Here is a 16,982-nt window from a genome sequence, read left to right on the forward strand (position 1 = left end):
TTTGAGACAGAGTCTCACTCTGTAGCCCAAGCTGGAGTGCAGTGGCACGATCTTGGCTCACTGCAACCTCCACCTCCAGGGCTCAAGCGATTCTCGTGCCTCAGCCTCTTGAGTAGCTGGGACTAGAGGCATGCATCACCAGGCCAGGGTAATTTTTTGTATTTTAGTAGTGATAGGGTTTCACCACGTTGCCCAGGGTGGTCTCAAACTCCTGAGCTCAGGTGATCTGCCTGCCTCAACCTCCCAAAGTGCTGGATTACAGGAGTGAGCCACCACACCCAGCCTATTTTTCACATTTCTAAAAGCTGAGAAGTCCAAGATCAAGGCACCAACAGATTCAGTGTCTGATGAGGACCTGGTTCATGGACAGTGGCTATCCTCTCCCTGTGTCCTAACATGGAGGAAAGGCCAAGGGAGCTCTTGGGGGTCTCTTTTATAAGAGCACTAATCCCGTTCATGAGAATTCCACCCTCATGATCTAATCACTGCCCCCTGCCCCCCCACCACACACACACAAAGGCCCCACCCCCAAATACCATTACCCTGTGGGTTGGCATTTCAACATACACATTCTGTGGGGACATGATCAGTTTATAGCATGTGTTTACTGCTTTCATAGTCAAATGTTTAATAAGCCAGGAAAGAAACCTACGTTCACCATAAGACCAACTTCCACCACAAGTGGTTTAAGTGCCAATTTTTTTTTTATAAAGTTTTAGGGCATAACATGGTAAATTTGGTTTTCTATTAAATCCATTCCAGAATCAGTAATACAGAATAAAGAGGGTCTTATCACAGAAGCTTTGAGAAGATGGAAACAAGATAGGTCACAGTATGCCAAGAACAAATTCCCCAAGAGCAACAGAAGCACATGTACTCTCCTCTGTCATGGGGATTCTGAAGAGGTACAGCCCTAGAATGTCTCCCCTATAAATGGACCAGTATGTACTTGGTCAATAAGAACCACACTTGGGGTCAAGTGACTGACACAAATGAATGAAATTTCATGCCACCTATGGGTGCTACCGAGCACATCAGAGTTCTGTCCCCTAAACCCTTGTCTGGGAAGTATTTCTAGGCTGACAAGTCCACTGTGCCTATGGTTTCAGACCAAGGTTTCTGAAGCTTATAGCTGCAGACTGGCCACACTGCTCATGTGGTGTTCATAAACACACTAAGTTTACAGACATGTCTACTGTAGGCTACAGCCAGCCCAGGACCCCTAATCAAACCCAGTGAAGGCCCTGCCACAAACCCATTGTTAGAAAAACAAAATAAAACTCTCCACATTGTAAAGGAATGCTATAAAATCCTTCAAAGGCACATGTTTCATTTTAGAGACTAAAGAATAACTTTTTAGGCATGTTTGAGATGGAGCGGAAAGTGGAAAATAGCAAGGAGTAGGGGCACCTTTGGTTTCCCAGCGCCCATATTTCTTGGGCTTCCTAACCACCGCCTGTCAAGAGGGGTGTGACTCTGTCCCAATTCCAGCCCCTCAACTCCCCTGTCACTCCCATAGGAGTCTGAAATACAGGCATGGCAGTTTATCATGTCTACTATGTCGGTAAAATCCTCCAGAATCAGAGATCTGGGAATAGTTGTGCCAGATGCCAAGAAGGAAGACCCAATTTAGCCCCAGGGAACTGTCTGATTATGCAATGAAGAGAAGAGGCTCATAACAAGGGCTTGGATGAAAAACCAAACTGTCTGTGATGCAATGAAAAACCCTCAAGCTTAAAACACACACAAATATACATTAAGTTGGCCAATCCCCAAGTATGGTGCCTGATTGAGGCCTCAAACTTCTTCCAGTCAAGGCATGAGGGAGATGCATCAAGCAAGCTCGCATTCACCAACATGTGTCAGGGAAACCATCCTACTTCCATCCTGGTAGGACATCATGTTTCCTTTTTTTTTTTTTTTTTTTAGTGGGACAGAGACTTGCTCTGTCACTCAGGCTGGAGTGCAATGGCGTGATCTTTGCTCACTGCAACCTCCGCTTCCTGGGTTCAAGCAATTCTCCTGTCTCAGTCTCCTGAGCAGCTGGGATTACAAGTGCTTGCTGCCACGCCTGGCTAATTTTTGTATTTTTAGTAGAGACAAGGTTTCACCATGTTGGCCAGGCTGGTCTCGAACTCCTAACCTCAGGCGATCCACCCGCCTTGGCCTCCCAAAGTGCTAGGATTACAGGCTTGAGCCACTGCACCCGGCTGATCATGTTTCTTTCCTACAGATCTTGCTCTAAGACCTGAAATCAAAGACCACTTCCTTGAAAGGACCAGCTGCTGTTCTGGGTCATAGAGAACCCATCTGAGCATATGTAGAGCACCTGTTCTGTTCACCATGATGCTGGCTCTACCACAATGTGGGTACTCAACAAACAGGTTCACCATTGTCAAGTACTGCTACCAACACTGGGTCTATCCAGAGATGAATCAGACAAGGCCTCTGCTCTTAAGCATTCACAGGCTTTCAGAACCAAAGAGATATGCACAGAAATCACTGTGAAATGAGAAACAAGGGAACCAGGACCATGAGAAAGAAGCATAGGAAACTGAAGAGAGGTGATCAGAGGAGGCTTCCTGGAAGTGGGATTTGCAGAGCACTGAACTTCTAAGGAAGAGGTTAACAAACTATAGCCTGTGTAAAGGTCAAATACAGCCCACCACCTGTTTTTGTATGATTTGTGAAATAAGAATAAATTTTAAATATTTTAAGGTTTACATTTTAAATGGTTATATAAGCACTTATATAATATCTTGATTTTGCCTCTTAGCTACTAAAGCATAAAATATTTACAATCTGATCCTTTAAAAAAGTTTGCCAGCCCCTGTTCTAAGGCACACAAAAGACCCCAAGATGGTAAATTCAAGTCATAGCTAATGTTTGCTGAGAGCTTACTGTTTGCTGTGTGCTATACTGTGCAGACATTACTTAATCTTCACAATATACCTATAAAGGTAATGTTATTCCCACTTCACAGAGGAGGAAACTGAGTCATGGAGAAGTTAGTAACTTGTCCAGAGTCTGGCAGCCAAAAGTTAGTAACTTGTCCAAAGTCTCGAGTGTAAGTCTGATCCCAAAGCTGTCCTCTCAATCACCAACTTTGATGCTTGTCCAATTCCCTATAGAGAGAACATGTGAGCAGAAGCTTAAAGCTTGGGACACATGTAAAAAACAAGCCCTCATCTGGCTGGAAACAAAGGGAAGGAGAGGCCAGAAAATGGGTAAAATCATGGTGGGAATTGCCAAGTAGAGTATAATTCTGCAATGAATGCATGGCAAATAAAATGGCATAAGGTAATTTCATTGCAACAAAAGCTGTCTATAGTAGCAAAAAATTGGAAACAACATAAATGTCTATTATTAGGTGGTTATATTATGGAATGTTATGTAACCTTTGGGGAAAAAAAAAGGTCATGCTTTATCTTCATTGTATTGGTCAGCTACTGCTGTATAACAAGAAACCCCTAACTCTTAATGGCACACAATTAGCATTTACTTTCAGGTGTCTGTAGATCAGTTGAGCTCAGCTGGGTAGCTCTGGGTTGCTGGTTGGGCCCACATCTGTTCCACTCATTGCTCAGCCTCCTAGGACCAGCGGTCTAGATATGTACACTCTTCTTGTGGAGATGCAAGAGACCCAAGAGACAAATGGAAACAAGCAAAGCATGGGCTCAGAACTGACACTTGACCCCTGTTGTCCTAACAAGGCTCATGGACCAGCCCAAAGCCAAGGGACTTCCAGCTTTGGCAAAGGGAACTAAAGAGTTACACAGCAAAGGGTGTGGGGATGAGAAGAGGTGAAGAATTAGTTAGAATGATGACTCAACCAACTTCTTAAACTATTACAAAACAACATCTAAAATGTAGCTGGATACTTGCCACAGCTGAAACTACTCCTTAATCACAGTGACAGCCATGTACATGGTCTCTTCCTCAAAAGCCAAAGTTCCATAAGGATGACTTCTGCATCTGAAATGAGCCTTTTAACCCCATCCACTCTCATAACTCCATGTGGTTAACATCGCCTGTACTGCCCACCACCTTGCAAATAAAGTGGCTGACATCTGCTCTGCCTGCCACCTTGAACATAATGTAGCTGTCACTATACCAGCCCAACATTCTGCCACATTGCCCTCAAAGCCCCCCAGTGCAACCTGAGTAGATCTGAGAGGAGGATAGACTGGGGGTTCTGAGAATGCCCAGTTCTGCATTTGAGGCCACACTTTGCTTGCTCAGGTGCCCAACTCTAGGCCTGTGTTCCTAACGGCCATGCCACCCTGCCACATGTGCCCTGCCTCCATGGCCACCAACTGTCAGTTGCATGTCAGGGATCTCCTCAGCTGCTTTTCCCCTCCAAGGTTATCCTCGACTCCTCCTTTTTTTTTTTTTTTTAGTAAAAGAAGTTTCACAGGTTAAAATCACATCTAGGGCATTCAATGAACCAGAGCCTTGATGACTGCCTATGAGACCAGTGATCCCAACCTGACAGAGCTTTGAGGCCAAAGGCAGGGGAGCAATCCTGGGTGGGCCAGTAGGGAGGGGTGTACCCATGGCAGAAAAGAAGGCAAATTTAGACGTGTGTGTGTGTGTGTGTGTGTAATTGAGTCTTCAAAAATCTTTCTGAAAATGTCTCCCCAAAAGTTTAAGAACTTCCAATTCTGATAATAAAGAACTAAGATAATTCAAACCAACCCTTCTGCTGAAGCTACTAAAAAAATCTGGGCAAAATATGTTTAAAAGCACTTAAAAATTAACAAGGCCGTGAAGAAGTACCAGGATCCAATCTGATGGCAGCAAGACCCAGGGAGGCGAGACCAACTCTCAAAGCCACGTCAGCCCTGTGGCATTTGTAATCCTGAAGAAACAGCTGGTGTTTTATCAGCCTGCTTGGGCACAAAATGCCAATGTCCAAGGTCCACTCAAGGTGAGGAGTCTTATTACCCCCCATTTAGAGAAGACCCCAAAGAACCACACTGTCAGGGTCAAGCAGCAGAAACACAGCCACAGCGTGCACTGTGCAGAACGCACTCTCCTGGTCCAATGAGTGCTCTCAATGAGCAATGGGTGGAGTGCACGCCTGCCCACTTTAAGAAGGAATAAACTTTCATTTGGTGAGTGACCACAGAAGGTCACTGTTGTTGACATCTGTTTTCACTTGAGGATGCACTATTAGCCATCTCTATGATTTCTTTGATGGCAAGTTCTTGGTTAGAAACACTGCCCCAAATCATTACATTGTGCCTAAGGAAGCACGCACTTCCATCTGTGACAATCAACTCTGTAACGTGGTTTATGGACTCGCATGGCAGCTAAAGTCCTGCCTCTGTAAATGCAAAGTTGTGAAATGCATTGTTTATTTTAAGCTAACCAAAAAGTCTAGAATCAGAAAATCTTGGGTTCAAATCCCTGTTTTTACCACATAGAAACTGTATAACCCTCGGTAAATTATGCACATTACCATGTCTCATTTTCCTCATCTGTAAAATATGGATAATAATGATAATAATAATACCCACAGTCAGAGGGGCACTAGGGGATGCCAAACACTCAGCCAAGTGCCTGGCTACTGCGTAAGTGCTTAATAAATGGCTGTTATTACTAATACTCATTTTAGCCGAAATGTGATCCTGGTTACCAGAGTTTAGAATAATAATGATCCAATAATAATAATGGCAGTAGTTAATAGCAATAGCTATAGCTCGTGGGCCAGAGATCGTTCATGAGTCTCAAACTCATACCTTTGAACATCCCAAGGTGAGCAATTAAAGGTGCACTGTGTTCACATGACTGTGAGACACCGGCCCAGCACTGCATATTTTGCAAGTAGATTTGATCTCTGACCCCAGAGGCTCCTGGGTCAGGTTGGGAGATAAGAAATGCACACTCAAGGCCATGGGCAGCTAAGAGGTCCCACAAGAAAGGAAATGATGTCGTCTCTGAGGAGAGAGAGGTGGGGAAAGCAACCAAGAGCTCCAGGAAATTCAAAACTGACTGCAGCTGAATCGGAGAACCTGGCTGTGAGCTGGGAGGCAGTGCACAAGTGTGAATGCGGGCAGAAGCTGCCGTGAATGTTCTCCCCTGCAGCATCGATCAGAATAGACAGCAGGCCCCAGGCAGCCCCACACTCGCGAATCTGTAGTCGGGCTGCTGCACCAGGGGCCTGTACCCACCCACCCTCCCTGAACAGGGCCTAGGACTGGTGAGAGCCTCACTTACTCTCTCTGACATCTTCATGGACCACGCGGACACTGTGATCATCGTTGGCAGCCTTCTCAGAGCTCTTGGTTCTCATAACTTTTTTGTTGCTGTTTTTACCTAAAGAGGGAGAGAGAGATGCCTTTACTTTCACATATGTCAGAGCTGGTTCAGGATGCTGAGTTCAACTGTCCTCTCCTGCACAGCAGCCATCTCCCCTTCTGTTCCCCTGTCCCTAAAGATGGAGTCTTGGACTCTAAGGAGTCTCTAGTTAAAGGAAAGGAAATTTGTTATTAGAAACACCCAGGAGAACAAACACTCCTAATAAAAACAACGTACACCTGCACATTGTTACTATTATAAGACTGAAGATCACGCCTGTAATCCCAGCACTTTGGGCGGCCGAGGCACGCGGATCATGAGGTCAGGAGATCGAGACCTTCCTGGCTAACACGGTGAAACCCTGTGTCTACTAAAGATACAAAAAATTAGCTGGGTGTGATGGTGGGCACCTGTAGTTCCAGCTATTCGGGAGGCTGACGCAGGAGAATAGTATAAACCCGGGAGGTGGAGCTCTCAGTGAGCCGAGATCACAACACTGCACTCCAGCCTGGGTGACAGAATGAGACTCCGTCTCAAAAAAAAAAAAAAATGACTGAAGAATACTTTTGGGTAGTACATTTGATCCTCACTGAGGCCCAGAGACATCATTTGTAGTTTCTGGAACTGGAAGTGGAGCCTCAGACTTGTGACCCCAGAGCTAGCATTTTCCACCCTGCTGGGCTTCTCCAACCTAACTCTCTCCCAGGCCCTGGCTTGGCACCTGTAGGTAAGGATGCTGCCCCCATTTGGGGAGCCTCCTTGCCATAGCCTGAGACACCTGCCTGCCATGCTCCTGCTGGCCCCCTGGCTCTTTCTCAAACTGCACTCCCTCTCCCTGCTCCAGCAACACTGGCCTCCTTTCAGCCTTCAGTTCATGCTTCTTCCTCACCAGAACTTTGTACTATGTTGTTCCTCCTGGAGCACACTTCCCTTCCCTTCACTCTCAAACTAATTAGCTCCTACTGATCCTGAAAATCTCAGCTCTGACATTGCTTCCTTAAACTTTCCTGACCTCCCCACCAAATCAAATCCACTTTGATGGAAGTTGATAGCACCTGCTTTGGGTCAGGTTGCCTCTAGGTAGAGCCTGATGCAGGGGTTTGGATGCACAAGATGTATTGAGGGAGAGGGAGAGGAAGGGAAGCAGGATGGGATGAAGAAAGGAGCTAAGCAAGGCTGTGGTCTCAGCCAGAGTCAGGCTCAGCCCATCCCACAGGAGCAGCAACTACACACAGGGTTGTCCTGACTCGGGACAAGGAGCTGTCATTTCTACTGCAGTTGGCTTCTGGCTACAGCCTATGAGTGGGAGATGTAGCCTTCCAAGGGTGCTTCTGCAGAGGTAGAAGCAGGTGTGAGCTGCCTGAAGAGGAGACTCCTGGTATCTGGGGGCTGTGTGTCCCTGTGGGGAAAGAAGACCTGGGCGGGGCACTGGCAGCCACACTGCAGCTCTGCACCCATCTTGGGTGGCAGCATCCCAGTGGCAATGGGATGTGTCTGTTGATGAGACAGGGATGACTTCTGGCTTTGCTCACCGCTCTGTCTCCAGAGTCTGGGACTTAGGAGGCTGTGATGAATGAATGAAGGCATGAATGAACAAATGAACCAGTCAGTGAGTGACAAACAAAAACAAGAGGCAGGGCAGGTCTGTGGAGAAAGAAACTTAGCTTGAACTTTAAAAGCCAGTTGAAATACCAAAATCAGCTGGTGGATTCTGCCAATAATGAAATCATTTCCGACTATGTTACAGTCACCTGCTAAAAGGACACTTATTAAGAAAACCTTAAATCTTCAAGAAATTCAAGGGGTACATTGGGCCAAGCCAAAGGAAACCCCCTTTTTGTTATATTCTTGGGTGGTACCTGCTGGAAGTATCTTTCATTTCCATGTAAGCTTAAAATAAAATAAAAAAATTAAGTGTCCCCATTAGTGTCTAGAAGCCAATTAACTGAAACTTCTGTAAAGGCCAGAGGAGGAGGGCAAGTCAGAGACCTGAACCCACATCTCTGCCCGATGCTGCTTTGGCCTGTGTCCTGCTTCTGTGGGTGGGAACATCCCGGCTGGTGGGAAAACCGTGGAAGGAGGCCACCTCCATAAAAGCCTGACCGGAGCTCCGTAAAGGCCTTAGTGGCTCCACAAAATCAGGAGCATAACTTCTGATAAGGCTGAGTTGGATTTTGCAGAAACATAAGATGTTTTAAGAAAAGGAAAGGAAAAAATTTCACAAAATATGTGAGAAAAAAAGCCAAAGTTCTGGAAAATAATGCCCATTCCAGCCTTCCCCAGAAGATGGTGTTCACGACAGCCTTCCTTCAGCCAGGGCCACCTCCATAGGCCCTCCACGGAACAGGCAGTGAGAGAGGGAGCCAGGCAGCCCTCCAACATCACAGCCTGGGCAGCCCCCACACCACAGCCCAGCCAGCCCCCACACTACAACACCATGGCCCGGGCAGCTCCCAATACCGTGGCCTGCGCAGCTTCTAATACCATGGTTTAGGCACCCCCCACCAACCCCGCAACCATAATACTATGGCCTGGGCAGCCCCCACACCATAGCCTGGACAGCCCGCAGTACCATGGCTTGGGCAGACCCCACACCATGGTCCTGCCAGACCCCACACCACAACACCATGGCCTGGGCACCCCAGGCCCAAGCAGATTCAGGCCTATGAGGAAATGGCCCCGTTCAGCTCTGGGACTCCAGTGAAAGTCTGGATGTCAGGCGAAGGTCCTACTACACTGAGAGTGTGACTCTCCTGGCAGGGGGAGGGGGCTGGGATCAACATGTGGGGAACAGACTCCCCGAAGGGAGTGGCAGATGGGGCTGAGATAGCAGACAGGGGCCCAGCGCCTGCGCTGGGGAGGAGGCAGCTGGCGGTTGGGAGTACAGGCCTAAGAGCCTGGTTCCAGTCTGGGGTGCTGCCACGTCTGCCCCTGCACCCACAGGTGTGTCCTGGGATGACCTCATCACCTCTCTACACTTCGGTTCCCTCATCAGTGAAAGGAGAAGGCAACAATACCTGCCATGGTGGAAGTTACCAGCAGGAAACAAAAATGCTGCCTGAAGTGCTTAGGGTGGCCCTGGCCTGCACCCTCACTGACCAAGACCTATATCTTCTCACCCATCACAAAGAGCTATTCCAGTTGCTGGAGGAATAATAGCTAATGTGCATAGCATGGTTCAAAATTTACAAGGCATTTTCACATAGATTCTAATAGGGTCTTTGCATACTATTTTATAGATGGGGATACAGATGCTCAGAGGGGAGAAGAGAGCTGCCCAAGGTCACGGACAGAGCCAGGAGGGGACAGAGCTGGAGACTGACTCCAAATCTGAGCCCTTCACAGACAGCACACAGGACCCCCCTTCATAGCCCCTTCCTCTCTCCTAACAAGAAAGGCGGCATATGGTCCATGCAGATGAAAGAAGAAAGCAAAATGGAAACAGTGTGCAGAGAAGGGGCCAGGATCAAGCCAGCATCTCCATCTGGGCTGCATGACAAAACCAAATTCCTTAAAAGTAGCAAACTGAATTGCCAATGAGGGCCACATGTTCTATTCTGGTCTACAGTGATAAATATAATTCTTGGTTAATAGAGAACTATTTTTCCCCTCACTATACAAAGGGCTTACAGTAGCAACCCCCAGAAGCCAGAAAAAAAAAATGCTTTGCTGCAATTTTGCATTTTCCCCAGGAAATTCCAGTCCAGCTGGCTCTGCATTCCTACAGTGAAGGACCCAGCCCAGGGCTCTGAGGTCCTTGCCTGCTTCTGCTTAAGGAATCCACATTAGGAGAAAGAAATGACCAAAGAGGTTCTCTGGGGCTCCCCAGAATTGCAGTACTAAGGCTAAATCACCACAAACACACCAGATCTGCTGGGAACACTCACACAAGGAGAGCCAGGAGAACTTCACAGGTGAACACAAAAATCTAAACAAAAGCAGTGAGAAACACCTGCTCTGTATGATGTTGGCAGGGAAAGGGCCACGACACAGGGAGGAACCGCCTGCACCCTTATCCAATTCTGAGGACAGGAAGCTCCCAGAGGAAATAAGAATCCAGGGGATCAGTGGGTCCTGAAGGGTGAGTTGAGCAGTGGACTGATGCGCTGGCTTCCATCCATCTCAATGACCTTGATGGGAGGTGGAGGGGAGGCTGTGGGCTGGACATGGAGGTACTTGTGAAATTGTCTAAGAACTTTTTACCAAAACTAGACCAAAATCAATCAATCGAACAACCCATCAAAATCCCATGGCCTGCCTCTCTCTCTCTCCCTCTCTCTCTCTCTCTCTCTCTCCATTGTGTCTTCTCTGGGAAACCTGCCTGGTCAGTCCTGCCCTCCTCTGGGTCAGCCTTTCATGTAGAAGACCTGGCCTCAGATCTGGGCATAAGGAAGAGTGGGCTTGGTTGGGGCAGCAGTGCCCTGTGGTCCCCCACTCTCACCCTTTGTGCAGTCAGCAGCTGCCTTTCTGACTTGCAACCAAATAGAGTCCTTTGCCTTTAAAGAGACACCCCGGTAACAGCAGCAGGTGGGTACGTGCAGACACTGTGCAGGGAGCTGTTGGTACCTGCCAGTCTCATTTTAGATTCCATCTGGAAACAGAGCCTGAGACAAGAAGGCCTTGGGCACAGTGCTGTATCAGGGAGGAGATTTCAGGTAGCACAGGTGAAAAGGTGAAAGGGGAAATAGCAATAATTTAGGCTGTGTTGTTTGGCAGGACCCAATGGGGACTCAACCTGGCTGGGGACTCAGGGTAGGGTTGGGAGGGGAGACACCTCTGAGCTGCCCCTCCAGAGGCTTCAAGGCTGGGAGGCTGGGCATTGACCCATCCGATCGCACACCTCCTCCAAAAGCTTAGGTTATTAATTGTTCCCATGCCACACTGAGGAACTGAGGCTTGGAGAGGTCACAAATGCCCGTGAGTGGCAGAACCAGACTTTGACCTCAGCTCTCTCTTAATCCTGAAAAAACTCATCATGGGGCACCTACCTGTGCCTAGCACGAACCAGGCATTCCATACAAATCTGTGACATCAGGGGCTTAAATTAACACTTGAAGGTGTTTTGTGCCATGTCAACCAGCCTATGATGCCCAATGAGTAGCCAGCTGGCTGCCAGCCAGATGTGGATACCATCCCTTCCAGGGGCCATCCAAAGAAACCCTAATTTCCTGGGTTTTGTGACCCCAGAGAGGTAGCTGCAGTGACTGGGGCCTGAGAGGGCCACAGAGGGCAGAGTCATTGCTGGAGATGCCAAGCCTGAGAGCTCAGGCTCCCTGGACCCTTAGGGACATCCAGAGAAAACCCCCACCTCAAAAGTCAAGGCTCCAGGGCCAGGCTGCCATTGTCCCCACGCTAAAGGTGCCATGAGCTCCGGCAGCCATGGACACTTGGGGCATAGAGAAAACACAGTGGCTGTTTTTAAGAACCACAGCACGCAGGCCAGCTTTCGCAAACGTGGGAGTGTCCTCCTTTATTATCCATGCGCGAGCCCTGGTTTCTGGAACCTTGGGCACAGGCAAGAGGAAATTTGCCAGCATTAATAGTTGACTTTGGAAGGCATTTTGGAAATGGAGGTGGTGTCTTAGAAAGCTGCTTGCTAATGTACAGGAAATGACGTCCTCTCCCTTGGAATTTTGTAGGGAGTTTACCTGGACAAAACACTTTGGATTTAACTCTTAAAGTGAGCATATGATTTGACATTAAGGATTGCTTGTTGATTGTTTAGGTATGCTAATAGCATTGTGATTGCTTTGTAAAGTACTTACTGAAATATTTACAAACACAGCCTCCTAATCCTTACACTCCCATTTTGCCCAGGAGAAGACATTTCCATCCAAAAGCCAAAGGCAGCAAACCACCACGAAAAGAGAAGGAAAGCTTAAATGTGAAGCCCTTTTCACCAACTGGCTCACAGCATGCACAACAGAAAAGGCTTTGTTTACAACCAAATATGCTCAAAGAACAACTCTTTGGTTATTTCCCCCTGCAACTGGGGCACAGCACAGTACAAAATGCAAACTCAATTATTCTGAGTACAGACACACAAACGTGGCTCGCTGCCCCCTCTGCAAATTCCGTGGGCTCAAGACTATGGCGGTGATGTGGGTTTGGCCACATTCAAACAGTGGCTCATTCTCACCGGCACATGAAGAAAGCTATGAACAAAGGACTAAGCAGAAACTCAAATTTAAAGACTACATATCCAAGCCTACTTCTAACCCAACGTGCAATGAAGAGAGAAATAAATAAAATCTTCAAATCCCTCATTCAAATCAGTAGTTCAGCTTATTATTTGATTTGTTTGTCACTGCCAAGTGGGAGGAAAAGGGTAAGTTCAATAACTATGGTTTATTTTTCTGTTCTATTTTATTCTTCAAAAGGAATATGGCTGCAAACCAGGGTCATCAATTTGAAGATAGCATGCAAAGTAAGACACCCCCAAATCCACTTGCACGTGCAAAATGTGGCCCCTTTTCTCATGTTTAACCCTGGGATAACGAAAACTGAGGACCTGAGAGTCACTCCCATGGCCTTAAATCATTCCAACTGCAGGGATCTAGAAACTGTCAAATTCAGTTCAAAACAGCTAAATAAATGGAATTAGAGAGCAGAACGTTGTCAAGCCCATATGAGGAAGAACATTCTAGCAATAAGTACTCTTCATCCACTGAAAGGTCCATCCATGGAAGCCTGTGAGCAGAGGCTGGGCGGTTCACTGTTAGAATCTTGCAATAAGCAAGAATCTGTGCTCAGTTTCCACTTAGGTTCCTTAGAGTTCTAAAATTCTGGGATGGATGAGTGTTCACAATGAGGACCTCAGAAATTGTACAGTACCAAAATCCTACTGCAACCTAAGAAAAAGATTCTTCAGTTCCATATCCTGATAGTGGTGGTGGTTCCATGAACCTGGACATGTGATAAAAACTGCAGAGAACATGTATACAAATGCATGTAAGAACTGGTCAAATCTGAGTAAGGCATGTAATCTAGTTAACAGTGTCACTGTCAACCTCCTGGTTTTGATACTGTATACAACCGTGATTCTCAACCCCCTGGGGGTATTTGGCAATGTCTGGAGACATTTTTGGTTGTTACAACATGGGGGAGAGTGCTACTGGCATCCAATTTCAAGTCCAGGGACACTGCTAAACATCTTACAATGCACAGGAAGGCAATCCCCTTCCTCCTCTGTTGGCACACGCGCACAACACACACACACACACAAACACACCGTTGGCCCAAAACATCAAACCTGCCAAGATTGAAATATCTTGTACTAGAATCATCTAAGAGGTTACCATTAGTGGGAGCTGATAAAGGGTACATGGGGCCTCACTGTACTATTTTTGCAATTTCCTGTGAGCTTATAATTATTTCAAAATAAAAACTTAAATAAATGTTTTTAAAGATTCCATTCTTTTGAGCATATTGGGGCTCTACTTCTCCAGAAACCTGTCAGTCACTCATGGAAAATGCAATATTCTCAACTATCCAAAGGGTTCAGTTCTCCAAGCATCTCCATGAACGTCAGCATGTAATGCCCACTGGGCATTTCTGTGGTGGTGTGAAAGAACAGCCAATGGTCAAAGCCAGAACCCACACCCAGATCAAATCCCCAATGCCCTCGGCTCCTTGCATAAACCCCCTACAGGGTTAAAAGAGGGCTCCCTTCTGGGGCCTACAACATAGAAAATCTGCCTGTTCGGAAATTCACTGGGGAATCACTTGCTGAATACATCTTTCCTTGAACTCACTTTTATGCAAGACAAAAGCTATCTGGGAAATATTTTATCATCTGCAAAGATAAAGTACATATAGACTTTTAGTTAGTTATATATGCTTTTATACTCTTATGCATCTCTAAATTGAACCCCTCACTCCCACCTCAGTGCCTGGTACATAGCATTGCATCATCCACCCAGTGAAGCAAAGTACAGAAGTTTGCATTAAACACTCCAGGCCACAGTCCAATGTTCCTTCCTATGTAAGTGACTTCCTAAGATATTCCAAAACAATCCAATGCGGAGATAAGTGCTTCTGTTACACCATGAGCAGCATATAGATCAAGCCACTACTTAAAGTGGAAAAAAGTAATTTTCTCCTAGTGTAGTTTAACTGCACAAAACTGTCACTGACTCCCCTAACCAAGTTCATGCTTAAACCAGTCTTCCCACTCCGGTCCAGGGCAGAGGATTCTGCTGAGCAAACACCAAAATAAAAAAGGACAGGAGTTAAAAATATGAGATAAATGTCACACTTGTCTTGCCATGGTTGAGGAGAGCTCTAAAAAAGCCCCCCAGAATTTATTAGAAACAAGGCTGACATGGTAGCAGGTCCGGAGGCAGCTGTCCCAGCAGGCCTCTGATCTGAGTCTCTAGATTTTCCGAAGACGTGTTCTCAGTATGGGGCTTGGAGATCCCGGCAGATGCCAGGGCCGTGCTGAACTGGGCAAGGCGTCCTGCAGGAGCAGAGGCTAGACACCGAATAAACAGGCTCCCCCATGGCCTGTCTCTGCCTGCAAGATGGCCTTCCAAAAGCAAAGGAGCTTTCTCTTGCATATTCAGGTTACATTCTGATTTCTCCTCCAGAGACCCCATTCCAAGAGTGGCAACAGCTGTTTCTCCCAGGACTAAAGAGAGTCACCTCCCCATGTAACCCCTGAGTCTGCAGACACATTAGTCTGTGGACACAGCTCAGGCCTGGTTGTGACTTTCTGAGATGTTTTCTGTAGGGAAAGAAACCTATCTTAGGAATGATGTCCGGTCACTTGCACGAGTCCCCAGGACAATAAAAGCTGACTTACTTGTCAAGTCTTAAACATCACTTCTTCGGGGAAGCATTACCCAAGCCCCCACAGATTCAGGGAGCTCCCCCAGCTTATGTTTCCTTAACACCCCGCACTTCTGTGCAACGCTCAGCACAACTACATTACTTTCTCAGAGTCCCCAGCTAGTTCCATGTGGTGGGGGGGCAGGCAAGAGGACTGTCTTGCTCTCCCCATGCCTAGGATCTCACCCAGCACCGGTTCTCAGCAGGCTCTTGTAACAGCCTGTGGAATGAATGAAAGGTTCACAGGAAGACTAGCACAGAAGCTGGCAGGCACACTGGAAGCTTTCGTTAAAAGGTTTTTACAGCAATCGACAAAGTAAAGCGAGGTGGTAGGTGCAGTCTTCCTATTTGCAAATGATGATGAAGTTAAAGCTCAGGAAACAGAGCCATGATCCCAGATCCCCGAACTGATGAGCCCTAAACATGGGTGTTAGGCCCAGTCTTCAGACTCCCAGTCTGGGACTCCTTCCACTTTCCCCCTTGGCACCACTCCCAGGGACTGCCAGAACCCAACATACATGTCTCCTGCCTATACCACCCTACCATGCCCAGTGTGGAGCTAAGCATGTTGCAGGCACTAAAAAAAAAAAACTAGAACGCACATGGATTTGATTCAAACTACCAAACCAAAAATGTCTTGAGTTTAAAAGGACAGGAGAAAGGCTTTCAAATCTCCCAAGCCAGCAAGTGACACTGAGCAAATTACTTAAACTGTCTGAGCCTCACCCACCCTTCGGAGCCACTGAAAGGATTAAATGAAACTGGCACATAAAGTTTCTAATGGAGTCACAGTCTACATTCTACAAATATGAGTCTCTTCCCACTCCTAATCCTGTTATTAGGCCACAGTGGCTCTTACACATCTGAATTCCCATAACTCTCCCTGAGACACTGGAAATTCTGGATGTGTTCAGGGTTGTCACACAACTCAGAAATCCCCGCCCATTCAAAGTTGTCCACAATGGAAGCATGCCAGGGCCTCTGCAAAGGGGGATGCTCAGATAGGTCCACCCTTTCAGGAGTTCTGTGTCCTCACCCCTCCTCCACTTTCCCACTGCCCTAGCTGCTGACTTCCATGAGCAGTTTAACCAAACAAAGACGATGCCTTCCACACTCGGAGCCCTGTAACGGTGGCACCCGCACGTATCTCCTTTCAGGAAAGGCCATTGCAAGGCCAGAGAATTTGGCCACATTCCTGCTCATGCCCCACTCTTGAAATACTAGGCCTGCAGCCCCTGAAATTTGAGCAAAGAACATTTGGAACAACTAGAGGAAGCCCCACTTCACAAGGTGGTTAATAAACTACGTCATTTAATGGAAGTCATTTTCCTAGGAAAATGGGATTGGCAGAAACTGAAGATGGATTTGAGAAGGGTATGAGACTTGGATGAAAGACAGAGCACCGCAGGCAGCCAGGCAGCCCCTAAAACAGAGTTCAGGCTGCAGCAGACTCCAGGCACAGACTCCCCAGCGGAGGCTGTGCCATCCTGCCCCAGCCGGGCAGAGGACCCAAGGGGCCCACTGAGAGTGGGAGGGAGGGAGCTGAGAAGGGACACAGCTGGGTAAAGGCCTACTGGCAGAACTTTCCCCAGAAGGCCATCTGCCAAAAGAGCCAGCCATCCATACCCCCAAAGCGGAAATTCAGCCGCATTTGAGGATTGAAGAAGTAGGCAGAGAAGTAAGAGGTATCCAGCAGAAAGATCCTTAGCTCAGGGGATTTCAAGCTTGAAACAAGAACTTTGACCCTCCAGGCAGCCTCCCAATTGCACAGCTCCCTCTTTACCTAAGGGTATAAGGTAGAGCTGAAATGTGTGTCAGGGTCAAGGCCAAGTTCTGGGAAGCTGGGCAGG

At 47.2% G+C, this 16,982-nt stretch overlaps 1 protein-coding gene across 1 annotated transcript in view; it reads right to left on the reverse strand.

The window, feature by feature from the left end:
* CPXM2 (carboxypeptidase X, M14 family member 2) overlaps positions 1 to 16,982 on the reverse strand; it is a 145,291-nt gene that overhangs the window by 127,502 nt on the left and 807 nt on the right. The window contains exon 2 of the mRNA XM_025397641.1: positions 6,223 to 6,321. Coding sequence (XP_025253426.1) covers positions 6,223 to 6,321 — 99 coding nt within the window. The remainder of the gene's footprint in view (positions 1 to 6,222; positions 6,322 to 16,982) is intronic.

Source organism: Theropithecus gelada, chromosome 9 (assembly GCF_003255815.1).
Source record: "Theropithecus gelada isolate Dixy chromosome 9, Tgel_1.0, whole genome shotgun sequence".
Classification (NCBI taxonomy): domain Eukaryota; kingdom Metazoa; phylum Chordata; class Mammalia; order Primates; family Cercopithecidae; genus Theropithecus; species Theropithecus gelada.